Source organism: Ictalurus punctatus, chromosome 10 (assembly GCF_001660625.3).
Source record: "Ictalurus punctatus breed USDA103 chromosome 10, Coco_2.0, whole genome shotgun sequence".
Taxonomy (NCBI): Eukaryota; Metazoa; Chordata; class Actinopteri; order Siluriformes; family Ictaluridae; genus Ictalurus; species Ictalurus punctatus.
This window is the reverse complement of record NC_030425.2, coordinates 4,455,001-4,481,780: the sequence shown is the minus strand read 5'-3', so window position 1 is coordinate 4,481,780 and position 26,780 is coordinate 4,455,001. Positions and strand designations below refer to the sequence as shown.

General features: G+C 36.2%; 1 protein-coding gene across 19 annotated transcripts in view; it reads left to right on the top strand.

Annotated features, from left to right (window-relative positions):
• LOC108270762 (uncharacterized) overlaps nt 1–26,780 on the top strand; it is an 82,834-nt gene that overhangs the window by 50,565 nt on the left and 5,489 nt on the right. For 2 of the 19 annotated variants that reach the window (XM_053683086.1, XM_053683083.1), the window contains exons 1-21: nt 12,298–12,439; nt 12,781–12,870; nt 13,922–13,987; nt 14,095–14,175; nt 15,805–15,882; nt 16,225–16,314; nt 17,350–17,415; nt 17,523–17,603; nt 19,509–19,583; nt 19,725–19,808; nt 20,133–20,222; nt 20,369–20,383; nt 20,480–20,716; nt 20,844–21,023; nt 21,280–21,378; nt 21,536–21,655; nt 22,798–22,920; nt 23,017–23,037; nt 23,144–23,275; nt 24,977–25,191; nt 25,316–25,379. In XM_053683086.1, coding sequence (XP_053539061.1) covers nt 12,343–12,439; nt 12,781–12,870; nt 13,922–13,987; nt 14,095–14,175; nt 15,805–15,882; nt 16,225–16,314; nt 17,350–17,415; nt 17,523–17,603; nt 19,509–19,583; nt 19,725–19,808; nt 20,133–20,222; nt 20,369–20,383; nt 20,480–20,716; nt 20,844–21,023; nt 21,280–21,378; nt 21,536–21,655; nt 22,798–22,920; nt 23,017–23,037; nt 23,144–23,275; nt 24,977–25,191; nt 25,316–25,379 — 2,104 coding nt within the window. In that variant the 5' untranslated portion in view covers nt 12,298–12,342. Of the gene's footprint in view, nt 1–4,260; nt 4,398–4,532; nt 4,630–12,297; nt 12,440–12,780; nt 12,871–13,921; nt 13,988–14,094; nt 14,176–15,804; nt 15,883–16,224; nt 16,315–17,349; nt 17,416–17,522; nt 17,604–19,508; nt 19,584–19,724; nt 19,809–20,132; nt 20,223–20,368; nt 20,384–20,479; nt 20,717–20,843; nt 21,024–21,279; nt 21,379–21,535; nt 21,656–22,797; nt 22,921–23,016; nt 23,038–23,143; nt 23,276–24,976; nt 25,192–25,315; nt 25,380–26,780 lie in introns of those variants that run through there. The other 17 variants (XM_053683085.1, XM_053683092.1, XM_053683090.1 and 14 more) reach the window with 16 other exon arrangements.

Genomic DNA, 26,780 nt, shown 5'->3' with positions numbered 1-26,780 from the left:
TTTAGTCCTCTCTTTGCTGTTGTAATAGCTTTAAACTCTTCTGGGAAGGCTTTCCACTAAATTTTGGAGTGTGATTGTGGGGATTTGCGATCATTCAGCTACAGGAGAGGTCAGGTACTGATGTTATGTGAGGAGGAGATCTGGGGTGCAGTCAGAGTTCCAGTCCATCTCAAAGGAGTTCTGTGCGGTCGAGGTCAGGGATCTGTGCGGGACACTCGAGTTCTTCCACGCCAAGCTTGGCAAACCATGTCTTCATGGAGCTTCCAACTTTGTGGCAACAGTTTGGAAAAGAATCACTTACAATTGGCCATAAATGTATAATGTAGTCCAAATATTCAACTCAACCTTACTGTCCACCCTTTAAGACAGGAGGAAGACACAGATCAGTAGTTATCTCTGTCCTGACAACCAGGCAGTGAAATGAACTTCTCCTGGCTTTCTAAAACAGACAAGTCTTTCAAATATGTTGCCTTTTAAATGCAGACTCATCAGACTAAAGCAACTGAGCTTCCCGGAATAAAAAAAAAAACATTTGCTTGCATATTATTTGCAGTGCCTTCTATATGTACTCACAGCCTGATTGTGTTTGCAGAAAAGAGATGTCATGTCATGACATGCACAAATGTGACATGTAAAGTGGGCAACGCTCAATATGTTTCGTTTCGTTTCATACTGACGTGCAATCCCATGACTAAGTTAAGCAGACTGTATAATCGGAAGATGCTCAGCTATGGGTCGAGACCCTGTCCAGGCCTTAGATGGATAGATTAATGCACAACGCATTGTATGGAACAACATAGCACTAATAACATACAATAAAACATGCAAAATCACATGATTTTTTTCTCAAGCACAAAAAGTTTTAAGTGAGATTTTTTTCTTCAGAAAAAATAAATGACCAGCACCCTAACAATTTGTTTCTGCCCTCAAGAGAATATCAGCACTGATTCTCTTTCTAAAATGTCTAAATTATTACAATTGGACACTCTTGTAGAAGGATCTTGGTCCGGTAATTCATACAGAACATTTTAATATCCTTTATGTTATAGATTTAATTTTTTTTTTACTTTGTGCATGTAAACTTCTCATCAGTTCAGACAACCGGTTGTTTTTGTTTGTTTCTTTAACCATTTCTATAGAAGCGTTCGTCTTGTTAAAAACCAAGGCAAAGTCTGAACCTCCTAGCAGAAGCAGCCAGGCTTTCGGTTGAAATATTCCGGTACTTAGAAGAACCTCATGATGCTATTAATCATTAAAAACAGCTCTAAAATATCACTGACCCACCACTGGGGTGTTCAGTGGGCTTTCGGGTTTATTTGCAATATCCTTTTTGTCGTCACGTGTGCTGATGGTGTGCTTGAGAAAAACAGTTCGATACTGATCTCAGCTGACCACAAAGCACAACAGCAACTATAGTTCTAATGACACTTGGTAAAGTTCATACTCTGTATTGTGTGAGGTGCTCCCAGGAAGGGTGTGATACTCACAGCACAAACAGCTTGTCGCTATCAAAGCGACATTTTAAAGATGATTTTTGATGCTTTTATCTTTTTACCTCGTCACTGTGGGGGACTACAGTGTGCACACAAGTCAAATACCTGCTATTGTTTATTTAGAAAACAGTGATGTAAACAAAAGCATATAGAGAGACAAAAGTGGTACATGAGGTATAAGATGATCTCTTTTAAAGCTCCCGGATGTACGTTTTTTCATACTACAACTCTGTAATGTTAAAGCTGTTGCAAGCTACTCATGCCCTCATAAGACACAGGGCATGTTATTTGTCTCATAAGCATATTGTGCGTCAACATGACTCTTACATTTACTACAGTATGTACTAGATGAAAGAGCAAAACCACCTTCCATTCAAAAAGGGCTAATCCTGTAGTTAGCGAGTTAACATTATTCAGATAGCTCATTCTGATGGCTGTTTATTGTGAAATCTCAAGCTCGATGGCTAGCATTAACACAAGCTCTTTTTTAGCTTAGCTGGAAGGGATAATCTATGGTTGGAAAATAAAAAAAAAAACAACACATTTTATTTATATGGAATGTTCATGGTGTGAATAAACCAGTAAGGCAGGACATTAACACACAGTGATAGGACTTTTTAAAAATACTGTTAAACTTTTACTTTGCATTGAAGTGTTATTATCCGTGTTGTTCTCCGAAAAGTGAAAAAAAAAATATATATATATCTTGCAGCACATCAAGATATTACTATCCTAGTGGCCAAACCTGACCATTACACACATATGTGCATGTTGAACACCCCATTCCTCCACTCTTCTGAGAAGTCTTTTCACTTGATTTTGGAGCGTGGCTGTGGGGATTTGTGTTCATTCAGCCACAAGAGCATTAGTGAGGTCAGGCACTGATGTTGGGTGAAGAGGTCTGGGGTGCAGTAGTTCCAGTGAAAGGGCTTCTTAGTTCCGGTGAAGGGAAACTGTAATGCTACAGCATGCAAAGATTTTCTAGACACTTGTGAGCTTCTAACTTTGTGGCAACAGTTTGGGGAAAAAATATACAAGTGTGATAGTCGGGTGTACACATACTTTTGGCCATATAGTGTAGCATAATAATAATGATTTAACTTTTTCAGATTTCCTAAAATACTATACCAAAATAACATAACAAGCTTAATCCAGATTATACACAAGCAAATCGATGAAAAATATCCCTAAAAAGCCAAAACATTTTAAACCATGTCTTCTACATGTATAGAATTCACATGTCTTGATCTACTGTTCAAATAGTTTATATCCCTGTACCTGTGTATATTTGCAGACACCATCCACCCTGCAGATGGTCTATTCCAAAAAGCCATAAGCAAGGCATTAGAGTTCATTAGATACAAAAATGTACACCATCGTAATAATTTCGTTTAGCAGTTTAATTTATATATATATATATATATATATATATATATATATATATATATATATATATATATATATATATATATAATATGAAGTATATAAGTTTCATGTTTAACCTAGTTAACCTTGTACAGTTTAGACTGTGTTTCCTGTGCTTACTTCCTGTATCGTTACAGATATCCATGAGAGTAGAGTATTTTTTGATTTTCTTCTAACAAAAGAGCAAAAGGTTAAACAATTTTTCACAGCTTTCTTTGCTCATATTTACAATAAAAAATAATTAAAATATATATAATTTTATTTATATTTTTATCAACAGTACCAATATTAGTGGAGGGCACTCTGTGTGTGTGTGTGTGTGTGTGTGTGTGTGTGTGTGTGTGTGTGTGTGTGTGTGTGTGTTTATATATATATATATATATATATGAGAGATAGATAGACAAATAGATAGATAGATTTGTCTCTGTGAAGAATCTTGGAGACAAGCCAGTTCTACCTGATGATATCAAAATCCCCACCATGTCAGGATGATGATGTAGGTTTAGTAGATGCTGTTGCAGACCTTCGCCTCTGTTCAGACTTAGTTATGGTTCACTTTGAATTAAAAGCCTCCATTGAACAATGTATACATCAGTGTCCTCAAAGGAGTGTCCCATGTCCTTTACAAGTTTAAGTAGATAAATAGCTAGGTCCTGACGAATTATTTGATAGTTAACATCATGTTTGTGGTCTATGTACAAACCCCTTGTAGAAGATGGTGGGTGTCTGTTTAGCAACTGTGCTTTTTCATTCAGTTATTCGAACTGCTACATCTGCGTTTGGATTTAGCTAGCTATTGCTACCTTTAGTGGTGATGGACAATATAAGTCTTATGCTATAGCTATCTAACATTATCCTACTAAAAATACATAAAATCAGATACCAAACTCAAGTTGAGCTGGAAAGTGTTGATAGAAGGGTTTCTGAATCACCTAAACTAATGCTACACCGTAGACAAGTTGTTGTTTTTGTGTAAATGGTTGACATAATATAGCCTTAATGTTAGCTGGCAAAGATAAAAGGCTTATCAGCTTGGTTAGTTCAGCAGCTAGTCAGAGTAATTTGGATTTTTCATTAGGGTAGATACCAAGCTCTAAATTCAAGTAACGTCGCTAGCTAACAATAAACGGAGTAAGACAGCAAATTAGCATGACTGACAGTTTTGGGTTTTTTTCATTCATCTAAGGAGACAATAGTATTCAGAATTTCTCTCATGGACATGAGGATGTGTATTATAAATGCATGATGTTCTTACAGTGTTGCTTCTTAGCTTCAACAAGTGAGACAGAAGTACAAAAAGCGAGAGATTGTGGCATAGCTGAAAATACAACTTCCTGTTAAGACGCCTTTAGTGCTTCACTGAAGGTGAGATGTTCCTGACACTGCTCCATCTGTCAAGCACAAACACAAGCTTGAGAACCCCGGGGCATAAAACACGCAGGAAACTGTGACGACTGATTAGATAAAACAAAAGAAAGCGTAAGTAAAAAAAAATGAATCTTCATAAAAATAAACAATAAATTAAAAATTTAATTTTTGAGCAAAATTATAGATTACAAGTTAGATCAGAATCAGTTCTCAGATATTTAAACTTAATGTTTCTGTTTCCAACAGGACTTATGGTCTCTTAGAAGAGGCCTTTTACACCCCGTTATGGCAAAGTTCCATGGACCAAGGTTTTTATTCCTGGTCCTGGCAGGATTAGTGTTATGTGAGTAGAACACTTTTCTATAGCGGCATGTTTTACTATTCGGGAAGTTATGTACAGGCAAAAATGTGACATGGTGATCGTTTTCTTCATAAATGTTCTTTCGTATGAGTCGCATTATTGATTATATACCTTAATATATTACAATACTGAATTAGCATATTTTTATGGCTTGTTTGCTCAGAGTAAGGATGCTGGTTATGGCATGTCATGTGAATAAAAGTGAGTGGTACTATTATTATTATTATTATTATTATTATTATTATTATTATTATTATTATTATTATTATTATTACTACTACTACTACTACTACTACTACTAAATAATAATAAGAAGAAGAAGAAGAAGAAGAAGAAGAAGAAGAAGAATAACAATAATTTATGATCTGTCCGTTTCTAACATTATTTGAGAATGACAGTATAACTGAATGATTCATTTATTTTTTAAATGAATACACTACATCCTTTGGACTGAAGAAATATAATATCTACATAATTATTTAAAGCATAATTATGAAATTATACTAAGATGATAAAATGGAGATGATAGATGATGTTGGACTTGGCATTTAAAAACTCTTCCATGATACCATGCTTTATTTTACATTTCTAGATTAGTTGGAATAAGAGAATTTTTTATGCTATCCTGATTTTTTATTTTTTTTTTGCGTTCGATGAGTTTGTGTACATAAATACATATGATCGGTGTTCATTGCTGGGAACCAATAATATGTGTGTTCTTTTTGGGTGTGTCCACTGAGGCTCTGATTTAAAACAGTCTGATACTTAATGGCTGCTTGAATGGTTTCACTGTGTGCTGCTCAGCCCTGGATTCAGCGTCTCGGCCTGATCTTACTGTTCTGATTAAACCTCCGTCTGCCAGCATTTTCTGCTTTAAAGCTACTTTCAGCACAGTTTGGGTGTTGAGCATGTCCTCGTCTACTTCTGAGAACAGTTATAGTTCCATTTTGGTGTCTTTTTCACAATACAGTCTGATTCTGAAATGTGGCCTCTCTGCTCAGGCCTCAGTCCACTTCCTCATTCTAACTTGAGGTGGTGTCTCTTCCTAACAATCACAAGCTGAAAAGTTGACTATGCTTAAAAAAAAGAATGTTTCTAAAAATTAAAAAGCATACATTTGTAACCCCTTACACCATTCTTCTGTAAGATATGTGGTAAATGTATATGAAATACTGAAACTGTGGAATACTGATGTATAGCGTTTAGGAAGTGGAGAGATAAAGTCATGTGCGCACATGCCAAAATGATCATTCGAACTGAACAGTGTCTCATGTGTATAAACCTGATAAGACTTTTACAGCTACTCTATAAGGCACTTCACAAGAAGTGAAATGTTATTTCAACACGTTCTACAACAGATACGGTAGTAAATGGTTATTATAGGATTATATTAGCTTAATAATACATAGTACATGATTCATTAGAATTACGATGATATTATTATTTACAAGTTATTTAAGTTAACGCATAATATTCACTAACTACTTGAATTAGGAATGTAATTCCTCTGGATTCGGTGAACAGTCCAGGGAGTTATTTTAAGGCGCTTTTATTACACAAGAATGTATCAGGCTTCATTTTTGAATATAAAATGGTAAATGCAAAACAAATTTCCAAAGCAAGCATCATTTACACTTTATCTAGCTCTAACCACACCCAATATTCTTAGATTCGAGATTCAAGAGATTCTAGCTGCATTCCTAAACAATTCTAAATAAAATAATAATAATACAACCAACATGATTCAAGGCCTTCCAAATGATGAGCTAAAATAGAACAATATGTTTTACCTTTATAACATTATCCATTTAGAGAGGAAGCAGTAAAGTATTTGACTGTATTGTATTGAATTGTAAACATCACATCATTGTCTTATAAGTAGTTCAACTTAATAGATGTAATACAAACTGTAGATGCAGTTTTGTGTAGTGTGCAGTGTTTTTCACTCATATATATATATATATATATATATATATATATATATATATATATATATATATATATATATATATATATATATATATAATGATCATTTAATTTAGATCTGTTTCATGTGATGCATTTACCTGCCAATTTATTAATAGTAAATTATAGTAAATATAATTATATAATTATATAGTAAATATAATAGTAAATTTCAGATAGTGTGTTCGATACTTTGTTCCTGTGTCATTCCACTTTATTACACAAATTTATTTATGGACCTATTAATGTGAATTCTTTATATTTCCAGATTTCTTGAGGTAATACTGATGTCTGGTGAAAATGTTATGTGATTAACCTCACTGGAAATATATTTACTGAAAAAAATGTTGATTCGTCCAACACTTATCCCCCCCCCCCTGTATATACTCTAACATTTACTTTCGAAATACAATGTGGATTTGATCAGTGACAATGACAGTGTGGTTTGTATATCCAGTACAACATTTGCAGTTTTTTTCAGTAGCAGTTTGCTGTAACTTTCCTGAAAACACGTTACACGCATCCAAGTAAAGAAAGCAAAGTATTCTCAGCTGGGGAAAAGGGCGGAAGGGTTTTTCAGGAAGCTATGTGTACTGTAAAACCCTCAGTCTTCAGAAAAGTTACAGCAAAGTACTACTCAAAATAAAAGGGTTTTACAGTGCACAGAAAGCTATGGTTAAAAAACTGAAATAGCTTTTGTGCACTCGTTGCTATAACAACCAGGCTGTGCTATACATAAGCCACTGTCGATGGTGCGCCTCCATTTGATAATTTATTAGACTTGGACAGGAATATGGTCATGTATGATGTATACAGCAGGTATCAAAAACAAACAAGCAAACAAACAAAAATACATACACACACACATATACCTTTTTTTCTGTTAGACTCTGTCTCCCTAATATCCCACATCATTTTTGTTCTAAATGAATTCCTACAACCAAAAGTGTCAAACTATAAATATAAAATGCTATGATGTATATAACTATGTGCAATATTTTTGTCCACAGCATTTGCTGATTCATTGCTGAAAGCTTCATATTTTAAGCTGCTGCATCAATGTTTCCGTGGAGTGTGCTTCATATAGCTTACACCATTGCTTTGTATGGTTATAGTAACACCTACAGTCACCCCATCAGTTTCCCTAGCTTCCACTCAAGGTAACACAGGGTCTTCTCATCATCATCACCACCTTCATCACACACTCTGATCAGTCTTGCACTCACTAAAACTCCAAGCTCTCCCAAACTCTCACCCTCAGTCAAGACCCCACCTGCGACTTCACTCTCAGTAACCCAGACCCTGGAGATCACCATGCTATTTTTCTCCTAAATTTGGTCACCTCCCATTTCCCACCCACCAGTCAGTTCTCCCCATCATAGCAGGGAGGGTGAAGGCTAACCTCTGAGACAAGTGAAGCCAGCCCACCGCATCTTTTCAAACTGCTGCTCATGCTGCAGGAAAGCGCGGTCTCCTCCGCATACATGAGCTCACAGACACACACGATTGGCTAGTGTCTCTGTGATTGACAGGGGAGAAAGCGTCAGCCATCCCTCCCTTCCAGAGAGCACAGACAATTTAGGTTCTCGGCCATGCGTGACCGTGGCATCGTCAGGATTCAAAATTACGATAAGATTTTACGAGAGCATAGCAAAGTAAAACATCAGTCAGTTTCTCTAAGCTACTCTAAACATTGACATAGATTTACTGTGAAATATGTCAGTAACATATTTGGCAGTGGTGGCTTATCGGTTAAGGCGTTGGGTTACTGATCAGAAGGTCGGGGTTGGATCCCCAGCACGGCCAGGCTGCCACTGTTGGGCCCTTGAGCAAGGCCTTTAACCCTCTCTGCTCCAGGGGCACTGTATCATGGCTGACCCTGTGCTCTGACTCCAACTTCCTAACATGCTGGGGTATGCACAGAAAAGAACTTCACTGTGCTGTAATGTATATGTGACTAATAACAGATTAATAAAATCTCAGACTACTATTTAAGGAAATGTCACAATTAGAACCTTATTTTGTACTTTATTTTGTAAACAGAGATCATTTTAAGAGTGCTCACCCTAACTCTATAGTAATATTTCATTTACTGTTGTCCTCTTGATCTGATAAATCAGGAATCACGATGCTGAATATAAACTGAAGTCCATACATGTTCTTAGTCTTGTGTATGGTTTCAGCTATTCATTAAACCACTTCTCTCTTTTTATAACTACAGATTTGTTAGACATTAACCGTTTCCTTCATAAATTACTTTCACGCATATCCAGATTCATTAGATTTTCTAGAGTTGAATTTGGATTCTGTCTAAATATCAAATGTTAAAAAGTAAATGAATTTAAAATTAATAATACATTTTCCAATGTTCAGAGTGTGCAATATTCCGGTCTAAAATAGGCAATGAAGATAAAAACTTTTTAGAAAATATAATTTCTGAACATAAGAAATGCATGCAGTTTGGGACTGTTGCACTTCACCTAATAGGCCTGTAGATGGCACTTGGATGTCATTTAATCAGTTATGATAGATTCATCAAAAGGTAAATCAATACAAGATGCAATGAGTAAGTGAGAGTAAATTGAACATTATTTACCATTAATGCTACTTCCAAATATGCAAATTCATCTGTCCGTTCGGACTGGAAAGAACGATACTCGTCATTTTTTTTTCTTTTAGTCATTTCACCATTGTTAAAAATATGAAAACAGACTGGTTATGTAGTTTTCAACTGAATTATGAATTAGTCTCTCTCTCTCTCTCTCTACCTCTTTTCCTGACTCATTGTATTGCGTTACATGCACACTACCAATCAAATTGTGAAATGTTACAGCACATATATCTCTTTTTGCTTTTAACACAAACCTTTCATTTCTTTGTATATTATTATATTCATTCCAAAACTAACAAAAGGTGCTGGTTTGTGGTTTTGTGAACAGCCAGTGTACATTTTTGGGCTCACCCACAGGATATCTAAGCATCTTTAATGCTAAAGTGTGTGTATATTTTATATAAATATATATATATATATATATATATATATATATATATATATATATATATATATATATATATATATATATATATATATATGTATGTATGTATGTATGTGTGTGGATATGGATATATATATATATATATATATATATATATATATATATATATATATATATATATATATATATATATATATATATACACACATACATACATACATACATATATATATATAGCCTATCGTGGAGATTGTACTATTTGCTCTGATTCCTCACGCACTTCCTCCACTATGAACACAATCTCACCCACACTCACGCCCAGCACAGCAACAGGTAACAAGACAATGCTGGATCACACAGCTGCGTATTTCACTCACACACACACACGCACACACACACACACACACACACACATACACACATATATAGCCTATACTTATATATAATGATTATATACTGTATCTGTGTAGTAATTGAGAAACAAATTATGTTAAAATACATAGAATCGTTTTTAAGCCCTAATCAGACAGCAGTGATGAAAAGCTTTGGGTGGAGAACTGAGAAATTCATTAGTTAGGTTGCCAGGTTAATAAAGCTCCAGTGTGCTTCACAGTCTCATGTTTAAATTCCACAGAAAGCCAATTAACTAGACTAGATGCCGTAGTACCTAACATAACATAATCATGTACAGCATGCTAGTCAGCTAGTTAAGTGCATTAATATAGACTAAAACGCATTCTATAGACTAGACTAAAACGCATTCTATAGACTAGACGCATTCTACAGAGTGACCCTTAAATAATGTTTCATAATACACTTAGAAAAGATTCTAGGATCAGGTGAAAGCAGTTTGTCCAGTTATAGTCCACTTATCTCAAAGATAATATATATATATTTTTTTTTTTTCTGGTGACAGGCAATAACGACACAGGCACACCCGCATGCAACTCCAGCCATTCAAACATAACCACAGCTGGAGCAGGTCATGATCTCTTCTTTTTATATTGGTCTATGTGAAGTTGTTATAGCATCACCCTAGATGCTGTCTTGCATACGTGTTGATATATTCATGCATTCTGCTTGTTTTAGTATCAGAGATGAACATAACAGGCTTTCCTCCAAGCACCCCCTTGCATCAACACCAATCACACACTACTTCGAATGAACGAGGTAATATCCTCCTATTGTAGGGAATGATAGGAATGAAGTTAAGTGATAAGTGTTTATGGTGTGATTATACATACATATACATGTCTGGTGTGTGCAGTATTACATACAGTGTACAGTATATATAAAGTCTATTCACCCCTGTTAAAATGTCAGGTTTTTGGGATGTAAAAACAATTAAACCAAAAATAAATCATGTCAGAACTTTTCCCACCCTCAATATGAAATTACAACCTAGATCACAATTTAAGGAAAAAAAGAAAAATAATTAAAAAATAAAAAACAATAACCTGTTTGTACAAGTGTGCACACCCTTTCATGATTAATGATGTGGCTGTTTTCAGAATCAACCAATCACATTCAATGTCATGTTAAGTATTAGTTAGTATACACCTGCCATCAAATAAAGAGACTCTGATTTCCCCCAAGTACAGTTGTTCTTGTAGGATTTTTCTGACATCATCTTGTCATCATCATATTTCTCCATATTCCGCTGCTAAGGCCAGTGTCCACAAAGATCTTACAAAGCACGAATGGGATCTCATCTTTGAAAGATATTTATCAGGAGAGGCATACAAAAGAATTTCCAAGGCATTAGATGTACCACTGAATACTGTGAAGGCCATCATCAACAAGTGGACCAAATATGGAACAAGAGTAACATTACAAAGAACAGGATGTCACTCAAACTTTAATGAGAAGTCAAGGAGAAACTATCTGGCCAATACTGGTCATGTGACAGAAATCTCTTATATTCTTCACATGTCTGGGCTATGGAGCAGGGTGGCTAGTCAGAAACCAAAACTTACATATGTTGCCAAAACGTACAATCACCCAAACCATATGGCAAAATGTGTTAAAGTTTAACTTTTTGGCCATACCGTAACTCCACAAAGTGTGTTTGGTGCAAACCAAAAAAACAAAAACAAACACAGCACATCACTAAAAGAACACGACCCCCACGGAGAAGCATGGTGGTGGCAGTATCATGCTTTGTAACTGTTTGGCTTCAGCTGGGACTAAGGCTAAAATCAAGGTGGAGGGAATCATGATTATCTACAAATACCAGTCGATTTTGGCACAAAACCTTCAGGCATCTGCTAGAAAGCTGAAAATGAAGAGGAAGTTCACATCCAAATCAGCAACAGATTAGCTTCACCAAAAGAAGATAAATCTAAATCTGATTGAAAATCTGTGGGGTGACCTGAAGAGGGCTGTGTCCAGGAGAAGCCCTCGCTATCTACAACATTTTTGAAAGCAAGAGTGGGAAAATATTGCCCAGTCAAGATGTGCTATGGTAGTAGCCTTAACCTAAAAGACTGAGTGCTGTAATAAAATCAAAAGGTGCTTACAACAAAGTATTAGTTTAAGGGTGTAAGTCAACACCCCGAATACCCCCCCCACCCCAATGTTCATGATTGCATTTCACTTTATTTTTATAGGTTGCAAATTCACACTGAAGGGTTTTTTAAAATTTATTTTCTTTGTTTTACCTCACAAAAACCTGCCATTTAACAGATGTGTATACCTTTTATATCCACTGTACATGTTGATATAATCATGTATTATGATTGTTCTAACAACAGAGAATTACCTGACAGGCTTACCCACAAGCACCCCCTTGCATCAACACCCAAATACAACCGTAACCGTGACTACAGCAGGTAATAATCACTTTTGTGAAGAATACATGTACTGAAGGTATTGATAATAGTTTTTACTAGATGCTTTTTCCTCAGCACAGACATTACAGCCTGCCCTGAATACAGTATGTCCCAACAGGTCCAACCAGTCAGAAATGTTTATATTTAATAAAATATCCCGATTTGGATAAGACTAAAAACTCATTAAAAGACTGCTAAAAAATTTTTTTAACACTGAATCATATGGAACTTTGCTTTAAGAGCATCATACTAACTAATCCTGTCATTGTGTATCATGGAGATTGTACTATTAGCAGCTTTGCTGTAATTCACAACCTATTGACATTGTTGACAATTTGCAGAAAACTCAAGCACAAGCACCTCCGACTCCCCACGCACCTCCTCCACCATGAACACAACCTCACCCCCACTCACAACCAGCACAGCAACAGGTAACAAGACAATGCTGGATCACACAGCTGCGTATTTCATACACACACACACACACACACACACACACATATAGTCTATAATTATATATAATGATTATATAATGTTGCTGTGTAATCATTGAGAAAAAAGAAAAAGATATGTTAAAAGGCAAAGAATCGGGGCGCACGGTGACTTAGTGGTTAGCACGTTTGCCTCACACCTCCAGGGTCCGGGATTCGATTCCCACCGGGGCCCTGTGTGTACGGAGTTTGCATGTTCTCCCCGTGCTGTGGGGGTTTCCTCCGGGTACTCTGGTTTCCTCTCCAGTCCAAAGACATGCATGGTAGGCTGATTGGCATGTCTATAGTATCCGTAGTGTATGAATGGGTGTGTGAGTGTGTATGTGCTTGTGCCCTGCGATGGACTGGCACCCTTTCCAAAGTGTACCCCGCCTTGTACCCGATGCTTCCTGGGATAGGCTCCAGGTTCCCCGTGACCCTGAAGAAGGAGTAAGCGGTAGAAGATGGATGGATGCACGTAGAATCATTTTTAAGCCCTAATCAGACAGCAGTGATGAAAAGCTAGGGGTGGAGAACTGAGAAATTCATTAGTTAGGTTGCCAGGTTAATAAAGCTCCAGTGTGCTGCCCAGTCTCATGTTTAAATTCCACAGAAAGCCAATTAACTAGACTAGATACAGTAGTAGCTAACATAACATAATTATGTACAGCATGCTAGTTAGCTAGTTAAGTGCATTAATATAGACTAAAAGAAATGAACAAATCCATGATTATTGTCTTTTTCTGACAAAGTGTCCACTGGGCAACTACAAATAATTGTTCCTGTCACCTGGGCTTGTGATTCATGCACCTTGAAAGTTACTCAGGAAGTTGAACTTAAATACACTGGGTTTTCCCCGTAACATTTAAAGCATTCTATACAGTGACCCTTAAATAATGTTTCATAATACACTTAGAAAAGATTCTAGGATCAGGTGAAAGCAATTTGTCCAGTTATAGTCCACTTATCTCAAAGATAATAAGTTTTTTTTTTTTTTTTTTTCTGGTGACAGGCAATAACGACACAGGCACACCCGCACGCAACTCCAGCCATTCAAACATAACCACAGCTGGAGCAGGTCATGATCTCTTCTTTTTATATTGGTCTATGTGAAGTTGTTATAGCATCACCCTAGATGCAGTCTTGCATACGTGTTGATATACTCATGCATTCTGCTTGTTTTAGTATCAGAGATGAACATAACAGGCTTTCCTCCAAGCACCCCCTTGCATCAACACCAATCACACACAACTTCGAATGAACGAGGTAATATCCTCCTATTGTAGGGAATGATAGGAATGAAATTAAGTGATAAGTGTTTATGGTGTGATTATACATACATATACATGTCTGGTGTGTGCAGTATTACATACAGTGTACAGTATATATAAAGTCTATTCACCCCTGTTAAAATGTCAGGTTTTTGTGATGTAAAAACAATTAAACCAAAAATAAATCATGTCAGAACTTTTCCCACCCTCAATATGAAATTACAACCTAGATCACAATTTAAGGAAAAAAAGAAAAATAATAAAAAAATAAAAAAACAATAACCTGGTTGTACAAGTGTGCACACCCTTTCATGATTGATGATGTGGCTGTTTTCAGAATCAACCAATCACATTCAATGTCATGTTAAGTATTAGTTAGTATACACCCGCCATCAAATAAAGAGACTCTGATTTCCCCCAAGTACAGTTGTTCTTGTAGGATTTTTCTGACATCATCTTGTCATCATCATATTTCTCCATATTCTGCTGCTAAGGCCAGTGTCCACAAAGATCTTACAAAACATGAATGGGATCTCATCTTTGAAAGATATTGATCAGGAGAGGCATACAAAAGAATTTCCAAGGCATTAGATGTACCACTGAATACTGTGAAGGCCATCATCAACAAGTGGACAAAATATGGAACAAGAGTAACATTACAAAGAACAGCGTGTCACTCAAACTTTAATGAGAAGTCAAGGAGAAAACTGTTAAGGGAGGCTGCTAAGAGATCTTCATCAACATTAAAGGAGCTACAGAAATAGAATATCTGGCCAGTACTGGTCATGTGACAGAAATCTCTTATATTCTTCTCATGTCTGGGCTATGGAGTAGGGTGGCTCATCAGAAACCAAAACTTACATACAATCACCCAAACCATATGGCAAAATGTGTTAAGGTTGAACTTTTTGGCCATACAGTAATTCCAAAAAATGTGTTTGGTGCAAACAAAAAAAACAAAAACAAACACAGCACATCACTAAAAGAACACGACCCCCACGGAGAAGCACGGTGGTGGCAGCATCATGCTTTGGGGCTGTTTGGCTTCAGCTGGGACTAAGGCCAAAATCAAGGTGGAGGGAATCATGATTATCTACAAATACCAGTCGATTTTGGCACAAAACCTTCAGGCATCTGCTAGAAAGCTGAAAATGAAGAGGAAGTTCACATCCAAATCAACAACAGATTAGCTTCACCAAAAGAAGATAAATCTAAATCTGACTGAAAATCTGTGGGGTGACCTGAAGAGGGCTGTGTCCAGGAGATGCCCTCGCTACCTACAACATTTTTGAAAGCAAGAGTGGGAAAATATTGCCCATTCAAGATGTGCTATGTTAGTAGCCTTAACCAAAAAGACTGAGTGCTGTAATAAAATCAAAAGGTGCTTGCAACAAAGTATTAGTTTAAGGATGTAAGTCAACCCCCCGAATACCCCCCTCCCCCAGTGTTCATGATTGCATTTCACTTTATTTTTATAGGTTGCAATTTCACACTGAAGGGTTTTTTAAAATTTATTTTCTTTGTTTTACCTCACAAAAACCTGCCATTTAACAGAGATGTGTATACCTTTTATATCCACTGTACATGTTGATATAATCATGTATTATGATTGTTCTAACAACAGAGAATTACACGACAGGCTTACCCACAAGGACCCCCTCGCATCATCACCCAAATACAACCGTAACCGTGACTACAGCAGGTAATAATCACTTTTGTGAAGAATACATGCACTGAAGGTATTGATAATAGTTTTTACTAGATCCTTTTTCCTCAGCACAGACAATACAACCTGCCCTGAATACAGTATGTCCCAACAGGTCCAACCAGTCAGAAATGTTTATATTTAATAAAATATCCCAATTTGGATAAAAGACTAAAAACTGATTAAAAGACTGCTAAAAATTTTTTTAACACTGAATCATATGGAACTTTGCTTTAAGAGCATCATACTAACTAATCCTATCATTGTGTATCATGGAGATTGTACTATTAGCAGCTTTGCTGTAATTCACAACCTATTGACATTGTTGACAATTTGCAGAAAACTCAAGCACAAGCACCTCCGACTCCCCACGCACCTCCTCCACCATGAACACAACCTCACCCCCACTCACAACCAGCACAGCAACAGGTAACAAGACAATGCTGGATCACACAGCTGCATATTTCATACACACACACACACACACACACACACACATATAGTCTATAATTATATATATTGATTATATAATGTTGCTGTGTAATCATTGAGAAAAAAGAAAAAATTATGTTAAAAGGCAACGAATCAGGGCGCACGGTGGCTTAGTGGTTAGCACGTTTGCCTCACACCGCCAGGGTCGGGGATTCGATTCCCACCGGGGCCCTGTGTGTACGGAGTTTGCATGTTCTCCCCGTGCTGTGGGGGTTTCCTCCGGGTACTCCGGTTTCTTCCCCAGTCCAAAGACATGCATGGTAGGCTGATTGGCGTGTCGAAAGTGTTCGTAGTGTATGAATGTGAGTGTGTATGTGCTTGTGCCCTGCGATGGACTGGCACCCTGTCCAGGGTGTACCCTGCCTTGTGCCCGATGCTTTCTGGATAGGCTCCAGGTTCCCCGCGACCCTGAAGAAGGAGTAAGTGGTAGAAGATGGATGGACGTAGAATTGTTTTTAAGCCCTAATCAGACAGCAGTGATGAAAAGCTAGGGGTGGAGAACTGAGAAATTCATTAGTTAGGTTGCCAGGTTAATAAAGCTCCAGTGTGCTGCCCAGTCTCATGTTTAAATTCCACAGAAAGCCAATTAACTAGACTAGATACAGTAGTAGCTAACATAACATAATCATGTACAGCATGCTAGTTAGCTAGTTAAGTGCATTAATATAGACTGAAAGAAATGAACAAATCCATGATTATTGTCTTTTTCTGACAAAGTGTCCACTGGGCAACTACAAATAATTGTTCCAGTCACCTGGGCTTGTGATTTATGCACCTTGAAAGTTACTCAGGAAGTTGAACTTAAATACACTGGGTTTTCCCCGTAACATTTAAAGCATTCTATAGCGTGACCCTTAAATAATGTTTCATAATGCACTTAGAAAAGATTCTAGGATCAGGTGAAAGCAGTTTGTCCAGTTATCGTCCACTTATCTCAAAGATAATAAGTTTTTTTTTTTTTTCTGGTGACAGGCAATAACGACACAGGCACACCCGCACGCAACTCCAGCCATTCAAACATAACCACAGCTGGAGCAGGTCATGATCTCTTCTTTTTATATTGGTCTATGTGAAGTTGTTATAGCATCACCCTAGATGCAGTCTTGCATATGTGTTGATATACTCATGCATTCTACTTGTTTTAGTAACAGAGATGAACATAACAGGCTTTCCTCCAAGCACCCCCTTGCATCAACACCAATCACACACTACTTCGAATGAACGAGGTAATATCCTCCTATTGTAGGGAATGATAGGAATGAAGTTAAGTGATAAGTGTTTATGGTGTGATTATACATACATATACATGTCTGGTGTGTGCAGTATTACATACAGTGTACAGTATATATAAAGTCTATGCACCCCTGTTAAAATGTCAGGTTTTTTTGATGTAAAAAAAATTAAACCAAGATAAATCATGTCAGAACTCTTCCCACCCTCAATATGAAATTACAACCTAGATCACATTTTAAGGATAAAAAAGAAAAATAATTAAAAAAATAAAAAACAATAACCTGGTTGTACAAGTGTGCACACCCTTTTATAATTGGGGATGTGGCTGTTTTCAGAATCAACCAATCACATTCAATGTCATGTTAAGTATTAGTTAGTATACACCCGCCATCAAATAAAGAGACTCTGATTTCCCCCAAGTACAGTTGTTCTTGTAGGATTTTTCTGACATCATCTTGTCATCATCATATTTCTCCATATTCTGCTGCTAAGGCCAGTGTCCACAAAGATCTTACAAAACATGAATGGGATCTCATCTTTGAAAGATATTGATCAGGAGAGGCATACAAAAGAATTTCCAAGGCATTAGATGTACCATTGAATACTGTGAAGGCCATCATCAACAAGTGGACAAAATATGGAACAAGAGTAAAATTACAAAGAACAGCGTGTCACTCACACATTAATGAGAAGTCAAGGAGAAAACTGTTAAGGGAGGCTGCTAAGAGATTTTCATCAACATTAAAGGAGCTACAGAAATAGAATATCTGGCCAATACTGGTCATGTGACAGAAATCTCTTATATTCTTCACATGTCTGGGCTATGGAGTAGGGTGGCTAGTCAGAAACCAAAACTTACATATGTTGCCAAATTTTACATCCAGTCACCCAAACCATATGGCAAAATGTGTTAAGGTTGAACTTTTTGGCCATACAGTAACTCCAAAAAGTGTGTTTGGTGCAAACCAAAAAAAACAAAAACAAACACTGCACATCACGAAAAGAACACAACCCCCACGGAGAAGCATGGTGGTGGCAGCATCATGCTTTGTAACTGTTTGGCTTCAGCTGGGACTAAGGCTAAAATCAAGGTGGAGGGAATCATGAATATCTCCAAATACCAGTCGATTTTGGCACAAAACCTTCAGGCATCTGCTAGAAAGCTGAAAATGAAGAGGAAGTTCACATCCAAATCAACAACAGATTAGCTTCACCAAAAGAAGATAAATCTAAATCTGACTGAAAATCTGTGGGGTGACCTGAAGAGGGCTGTGTCCAGGAGATGCCCTCGCTATCTACAACATTTTTGCAAGCACGAGTGGGAAAATATTGCCCAGTCAAGATGTGCTAAGTTAGTAGCCTTAACCTAAAAGACTGAGTGCTGTAATAAAATCAAAAAGGTGCTTACAGCAAAGTATTAGTTTAAGGGTGTAAGTCTACCCCCGAATACAACCCCCCCCCCCCCCCCCCCCCCACACACACACACACACACACACCCCAAATGTTCATGATCACATTTCACTTCATTTTTTATAGGTTGCAATTTTCTTTTATCTCACAAAAACCTGCCATTTTAACAGAGGTGTATATACCTTTTATATCCACTGTACATATTGATATAATCATGCTTGTTCTACCTACAGAGAATTACATGATAGACTTTCCTCCAAGCACCCCCTTGCATCAACACCAATCACAAACAATAAAAATACACTGGCTTTCCCCCTTAACATTTAAAGCATTCTATAGAGTGACCTTAAATAATGTTTCATAATACACTTAGAAAAGATTCTAGGATCAGGTGAAAGAAGTTTGTCCAGTTATAGTCCAGTTATAGTTGTTATAGCATCACCCTAGATGCAGTCTTGCATACGTGTTCATGCTTGTTCTAACAACAGAGAATTACACAGCAGGCTTACCCACAAACACCACCAAGCATCAACACCAATCATACACAACTTTGAATACAACAGGTAAAATTTTCTTATTTTGATTGATGAGGGGAATGAAGTTATGTGATCAGTGGTTATGATGCGACTATAGATACATAGATACGTTTGCTACATGCTGTATTACATGCATGTTGATATACTCATGTATTATACTTGTTCTAGTAGCAGACAATAACACAACAGCCTTGCTCCCAAACACCACCAAGCATCAACACTCACGTGCAACCGTAACCATGACTACAGCAGGTAATAATCACTTTTGTGAAGAATACATGCACTGAAGGTTTTGATAATAGTTTTTACTAGATGCTTTTCCTCAACACAGACATTACAGCCTGCCCTGAATACAGTATGTCCCAACAGGTCCAACCAGTCAGAAATGTTTATATTTAATAAAATATCCCAATTTGGATGAAAGATTGGATTAAAAAACATTTAAACACTGAATGATGTGTAACTTTGTTTTTAGAGCATCATACTAACTAATCCTGTCATTGTGTATCATGGAGATTGTACTATTAGCAGCTTTGCTGTAATTCACAACCTACTGACATTGTTGACAATTTGCAGAAAACATAAAAGCAAGCATCTCTGACTCCGCACGCACTTTCTCCATCATGAACACAACCTCACCCCCACTCACAACCAGCACAACAACAGGTAACAAGACAATGATGGATCACACAGCTGCATATTTCACCCACCCACCCACACACACACACACACACACACCTTATTATTGTCTTTATATTTATATTTCATCTAAATATATATTCTATAATTTTGTCATTCTTTGTACTCCACAGAGACATCCCCCAAGTGTAAGTACAAGTCCATCAATTCCAAAGCAAAAGTTCTTCTGTTTATGATCATGATATTGTTTTTTTCACAATGTTCATGAAAACATTTCTTTACAGGCAACTACACCCTCGAAGAAGAAAACGATACTGTGACAGTGAAAATTGACAAGAATGACTCAGCAGTCAAATACAAGATTAAATTCACAGACACATCAGATGGAAGCAGTATAAAAACATGGCCAGAAGAGTCTTTCCCAATATCACTTAAATCATTTAAGCCTTGCCAAAATTACGCTGTCACTCTTACTCCTTCCTGTAACCCCACGACTGGATTTTTTAAAACAAGAGAATTAGGTAAGTTAAATATATAATTTTGTGTACAGAATTTGTACACTACTTTATTCAACTAATAATAAAGTGGCTATTATATGTAATAAGAAAAGAATTTTAACAGCTTTATTTAATTTGATTGTTTTGGCAGTTGACTCAGATGTAAACCACACGTTGAACATAACTGGGGCAAAAGTACAAGTGTGTTCTGAGACCAAATGGGATTTGAATAAATGTATTGATCTCGATACCAGTATCTCCTGCACTGACTATAGCGTGACTTTTAAAGGAGATCCCTGCAAGAAATCTATCCCTTTCACACTTCCCCCAGGTATATATTGCACTTATTAATGTACATGATGAACATAAAAATACATATATATTACATTGCATACTGTATACATTATATATACAGTCTCTAATTAATAAATCTCATTAATTAATTAATGTAGGATGTATTGTATTAATAACACATAGCACAGTTTTGGAATTTGCACACCCAAATTACAAAGGCTTAAATATAGCTGTGCGTAAAGTATGTGGAAGAAACGTTTTGGAAAATAAATTCTTAAATGTGTCTGTTGCAGTAAAGCCTGTTATTAATTATACAAACGAGTTCCCTACGAAATTACGTTGGGACAATCAGCCTTCAAACTGCCTAAAAGACCTCACATACAACTGCAATGGTAAGCACTGAAGTTATAAATGCTTGCACTGTTTAATAAGAGCAACTGTTTGTTTTATTGCCACAAAAATAAATAAATAAATAAATAAATAAATAAATAAATCATGATGTAACACATAATAATGATGCTTATAACAAAAAAACTTTATTCTTTGTAGGTTCAGCAGTTGCAGATTTTAAAGATTTGAAACCTATTCATAATCATAACTGCACTGGGACATATGATTATGGGAATGGAACAATTACAAGTGATCCCGTCCCAGTTAAGATTGATTGTGGTAAGTTGGTAATTTATCTGAGTATCAGACCCTATAAAAAAGCCTTATAGAAGTGTTTTGACCAAGGCACATCATCCTGACCTTCTCTCTAATGACATTAGCTTCAGTAAGTCAGTGGACACAAACTGGACGTGTGCAAGTTGCTAATAATGATCTCTTTTACCGAGCTGAGTTCTCTCGCACATTAACGTCACTGTAATTTTATGAAAAAAAGAACTGAATAAATCTGAGTATACAGCCTGGTCAAAGTGTGAAACTGTCACTGTAGAAGTTTTAATCTAGTATTCAAGGATTTAAAAGTTTTAGTGTCTTTTAGTGTATCGCACAGTGAAATTCTGTTAGTGACATCCTAAGCTGATTCATAAAAAAATACAAACAAACAATAAATTCATTTTAAAAAGGTGACAACTTTTTGAAAACAAAAATACTTTAATACAAATGATAATAAACAGACATTTAATACAATATAAAAGTACAAAACAACACAAAATCTGCTCAGAGAAGACAGTTAAGACAATTATTTTGGGCACTGTCTCAATTTCAGCATTTTTCTTATGCAGTGAGAACCTCATCAGCCGGTAAGATGACATTAAGGTGATATCAACAAAACAAATAGGTCACGGATAACTCTTGTGTCAAAGCATAATGAGAGCTGTATGAGAAATGGAATATAAAGTGAAGTGGGAAAAGAAATTTAAGTCTGATATTAATTTTATAATATTATATGGGACAGAGATTAGAAATCTTGCATCTCAAGAGAACAAAAATGCTCCTTTCCCAATTAATTGAAAAACCAGAAAAGGTACCAAAGTGTTTTATCAACTCCAATAGAGCAGGTAATGACATGGCACATTCAGATATGTACAAAAACAAGTCATCAGCATGTAATGACAACTTATTTTCTGTCCCGCACAAAGTCTGTCTGATCAGAACGGATTAAAGAAGCAACATGTTTGCCCAACCATTTGACCAATACCTTTGCAAACACTTTTTGATCACCACTGAGCAAACTAAGTGGCCTATAGCTAGGATTTCAAAAGTGTTAATAAATAGTATAAGAAGTTATAATTCCTCAATGACAGTCACTATTATTTAATCTAGAGAGGTTAAAAAAATGCAGGTAAATACTCTCTCTGTTATAGATATAGTGAATGAGCCCAGTCTCTCTGTAAGTCATAATAGCATTCATGCATCCTGGCAATTGGATAGCGAGAACTGTCCATCGATTACCACAGACTTCACCTGGGATGTAACGTGTAAAAATGGTAGGAAAACATTCTCTTATATAGTAAACTTAGAAGAATCATGCAAGATCTCTCTTTTTTAATCTTAGAAATCTTTGTGTTTCTATTTCATTCCAGGTTCCACCAGCTATTTAAAAGGTTTGTCCCTGTGCTTTACAGATGTGTCCTCTTCATTTCAAATGTTCTTCTGTCTTTTTAATCATTATACAACAGTTATACTTCATTATGAATTTTATCATGTCAGGGCACTGTACCAAGAACTCCTGTGAATTTTCTAATTTGAAAAGTTTTACGGTATATACTTGTGAGTTTGAAGCGGCTTATGAAAACAAACCATTTAATACCACTACCAAAACTACAAAAACCTGGCCTGGACGTAAGTACTGCACAGGATTTTCTAGTTTTCATGTCTGATGGTGTTAGTAATGCATAATAACTAACCATGACCACTAATCCCAAGTGTTGATCTGATACATAATCATTGCAATATTTGTTTATTTGTTGAGAAAAGATGTACAGTTCCAAGTCCCATGAACCTTGTCCTCCTTTCTTTCTCCCACTCTTTCTCTTTTGATCAAACCCCAATTAAGCCATTATCTATTCTCACTACATCTTAAAACTGTTGTTGTTGTCTTATTATTTTTTTTCTTTCTCATGGTCCAGCTCCTTATTTCTTTTAAGACACAGCAGAATTGGATCTTTAACCAGTAGGAAGTCGTGTCTACATAGACAGTAGTAGCAAATTCAAGCCACAACTAATTAAAACCAAACTGATCACAACATGATGCAAAAACCACCACAAAAACCACCACAATTTCTCAAAGAATCTTTCTTGCAAGTCCGTATATACTAAATAGTGTGTGTGTGTGTGTGTGTGTGTGTGTGTGTGTGTGTGTGTGTGTGTGTGTGTGTGTGTGTGTATGTGTGTGTGTGTGTGTGTGTGTGTGTGTGTGTGTGTGTGTGTGTGTGTGTGTGTGTGTGTGTGTGTGTGTGTGTGTGTGATTGGGATCAAGTGCGCATGAATAGATGGAGGAGTTTGATAGGGTGATGGGGATTGTAGTCCCTTGTGTAGTCAGCAGTGTTTTCTGGGAAGTGGAGTTTCTTGCTGATTCCAGCACTGACATGACACCACCAATCTATGGATTAATACGCTTTAAAACAAACAAGGAAATGTTCATATACTGCATCTAAGGCATGAATATATACAGTATGACTTAAATGTTCAGTGTATTCTTCTTGCTAATGCACATGTTACCGAAGCAAATTTCTGCTATAAGACTGAAGCATAAGCTTAAGGTTCAATTATTGTTAAAGTTTCATAAATTCTAATATTTCTCTTCTTTCTTTTATAGAACCTACGTTAAAAGAAAGCAAAATAACAGCAACACATTCAAGCTAAACTGATCACAATATGATGGCAGAGCCACCACAATGACCACAAAATGGTTGTTTAATAAATTCAAAAATGTATATTTATTTATGTAATAATAAAGATATAAATAAGTTATTATTGGTGACCTGTATTATTGTGTCACTGGTATTTCAAAAATAGAAGAAGAAGAAAAAATAAAAAATAAAACCCTGCACATATAGATTATATGGAAACAGACACAGACATCAGATCTTGTCTGAGAAAAAGAAAACAGAATTGATGTCTTTGGAAAGCAAGAGCCATCATGACGTGGTGATCAGTTCCGCTTGAATGGTCCATGACTTCTCTCTGTAACTGCAACCACCTGCTGGTTAATGATCCTCATCTCTCTCCATTATGTTGTTTAGTGTTTCAGTATGTTTGATTCAGTTTATGTTTCAGTATGTTTGATTCGGTTGAAAGGTTATACAGTATATAACATTAATCTATGAGCACTGTATAACAAGTAATAAAACAAACACGGGCATGTTCATGTATAACATCTAAGACATAAAACTGTGCTGAAAACATATTCTTCATGCACATATTACGAAAGCAAATTTCTGGTATAAGACTGAAGCATAAACAATGTCATACCTCCTTCAAAACTAAGCAATTTAATTTAAAATCATTTAATTTCTTTGATTTTTCTTCTTTCTCTCATAGAACCGTCTTACACAAAAGGTCCAACAACAAAAGTTGAAAGCCATAATGCTTTCAAAGTGAGCTGTTCAATCGACAATTGGAATGGTGATCCGGGAAAGATCTTCGCAGAGCTCTACATTAATGATCATCTGGAAGACAATAAAACAGACTGCAATGGAATGAGTTGTGATTTTCATTTCACAAACCTCTACTACTCAACACAATATACAATTAAGGTACTGACATTTGATCACACTTATCTGACTTTCATTTTGCGGTTTATAAAGTAATTAGCCAGTGCTAACTTTGGGAACCACTGCATTATTTTGATAGTGGACTTCACACTGTATTTTTACTCAGGTGTATGCCCAAAATGGTAATGGGAACAGAACAGTTATCCTTGATGTGGATCATTCCAGTAAATGTAAGACCCACTTTTACCTCCTTTGCCCTAATTCAGATGTCCTCATATTTTATGTTCCTCCAATATCCATATTATAATAGTAATATATTAATAACCAGCCTAAAATTAATATGTGGTGTGTTTCAGACAATGACAAAGCTGTAATTGAATTTAGCTGTTGGGGCTATACATACAGTGACGGAAATAAGTATTGAACACATCAACATTTTTTACAGTAAATATACTTTCAATGAGGTTATTCACATGAAATTTTCACCAGACATCAGTGTTAACTCAAGAAATCCGGAAATATAAAGAATTAAAGTCACATAACACAACATTAAAGTCCTAAATAAAGTTTTGTGTAATAAAGTGGAATGACACGGGAATAAAGTTTTGAACACACTAAGAAAAAGCAGTTCTTCAAGGCAGGGTAAGATAAGGAACCAGCTGAAATCCGTAAGTAATTATACCAGAAAAATTGGACTTTTTGAATGTCATACTACACACCACACACCGTGTATGGAGAAGAAATGGCACTGCACATCACCCTAAAAAAACTATTCCAATAGTGAAATTTGGAGGTGGAAGCATCATGGTGTGGGGCTGTTTTTCATCGCATGGTACTGGCAGAATTCATATAATTGAAGGAACGATGAATGGAGCCCTTTACCAGGAGATTCTTGGGAAGAATCTGCTGCCATCCACCAGGATGATGAAGATGAGACGTGGGTGGACCTTCCGGCAGGACAACGATCCAAAGCACACAACAAAGGAAACTCTCAATTGGTTTCAGAGAAAAAAATCAAGGCGTTAGAATGTCCCAGTCAATCACCGGACTTGAATGCAACTAAACTGCTGCCCATTAATTTCTTCATACAGGAAGTGACTTGAAGCCATCATTACAAACAAAGGCTTCTTCACTAAGTATTCAGTACATTGCAGTTAGCGTGTTCAATACTTTTTCCTGTCATTCAGCTTCATTACACATAACTCTATTTATGGACTTTAATGTTGTGAATTTTTTATATTTCCGGATTTTTTGAGTTAATACTGATGCCTGGTGAAAATTACATGTAAATAGCCTCGCAGGAAATATATTTACTGAATAAAATGTTGACGCCTCCAATACTTTTTTCCCCCACTGTAGTCGAGAGAGCTACAGACGTTTGTTAATTTATAGTAATGATCTCAACTGATCTCTAGGTTACTTACATCTTATATTTTTCCAAAATGTAAAAAAAAAAAAAAAAGTTACATTAATTTTACATTTTTTTTTATTTGAGATGCATTTATTTAGTTCATTATAGTAATTGTGCTTATTGTTGTGTAATTAAAAAAATATATTTTGGTAAAAAAAATATATATCTTGAATTTCAGCTGCCTCAACAGCAGCTCCAAATGACACTAACGAACCAGTCA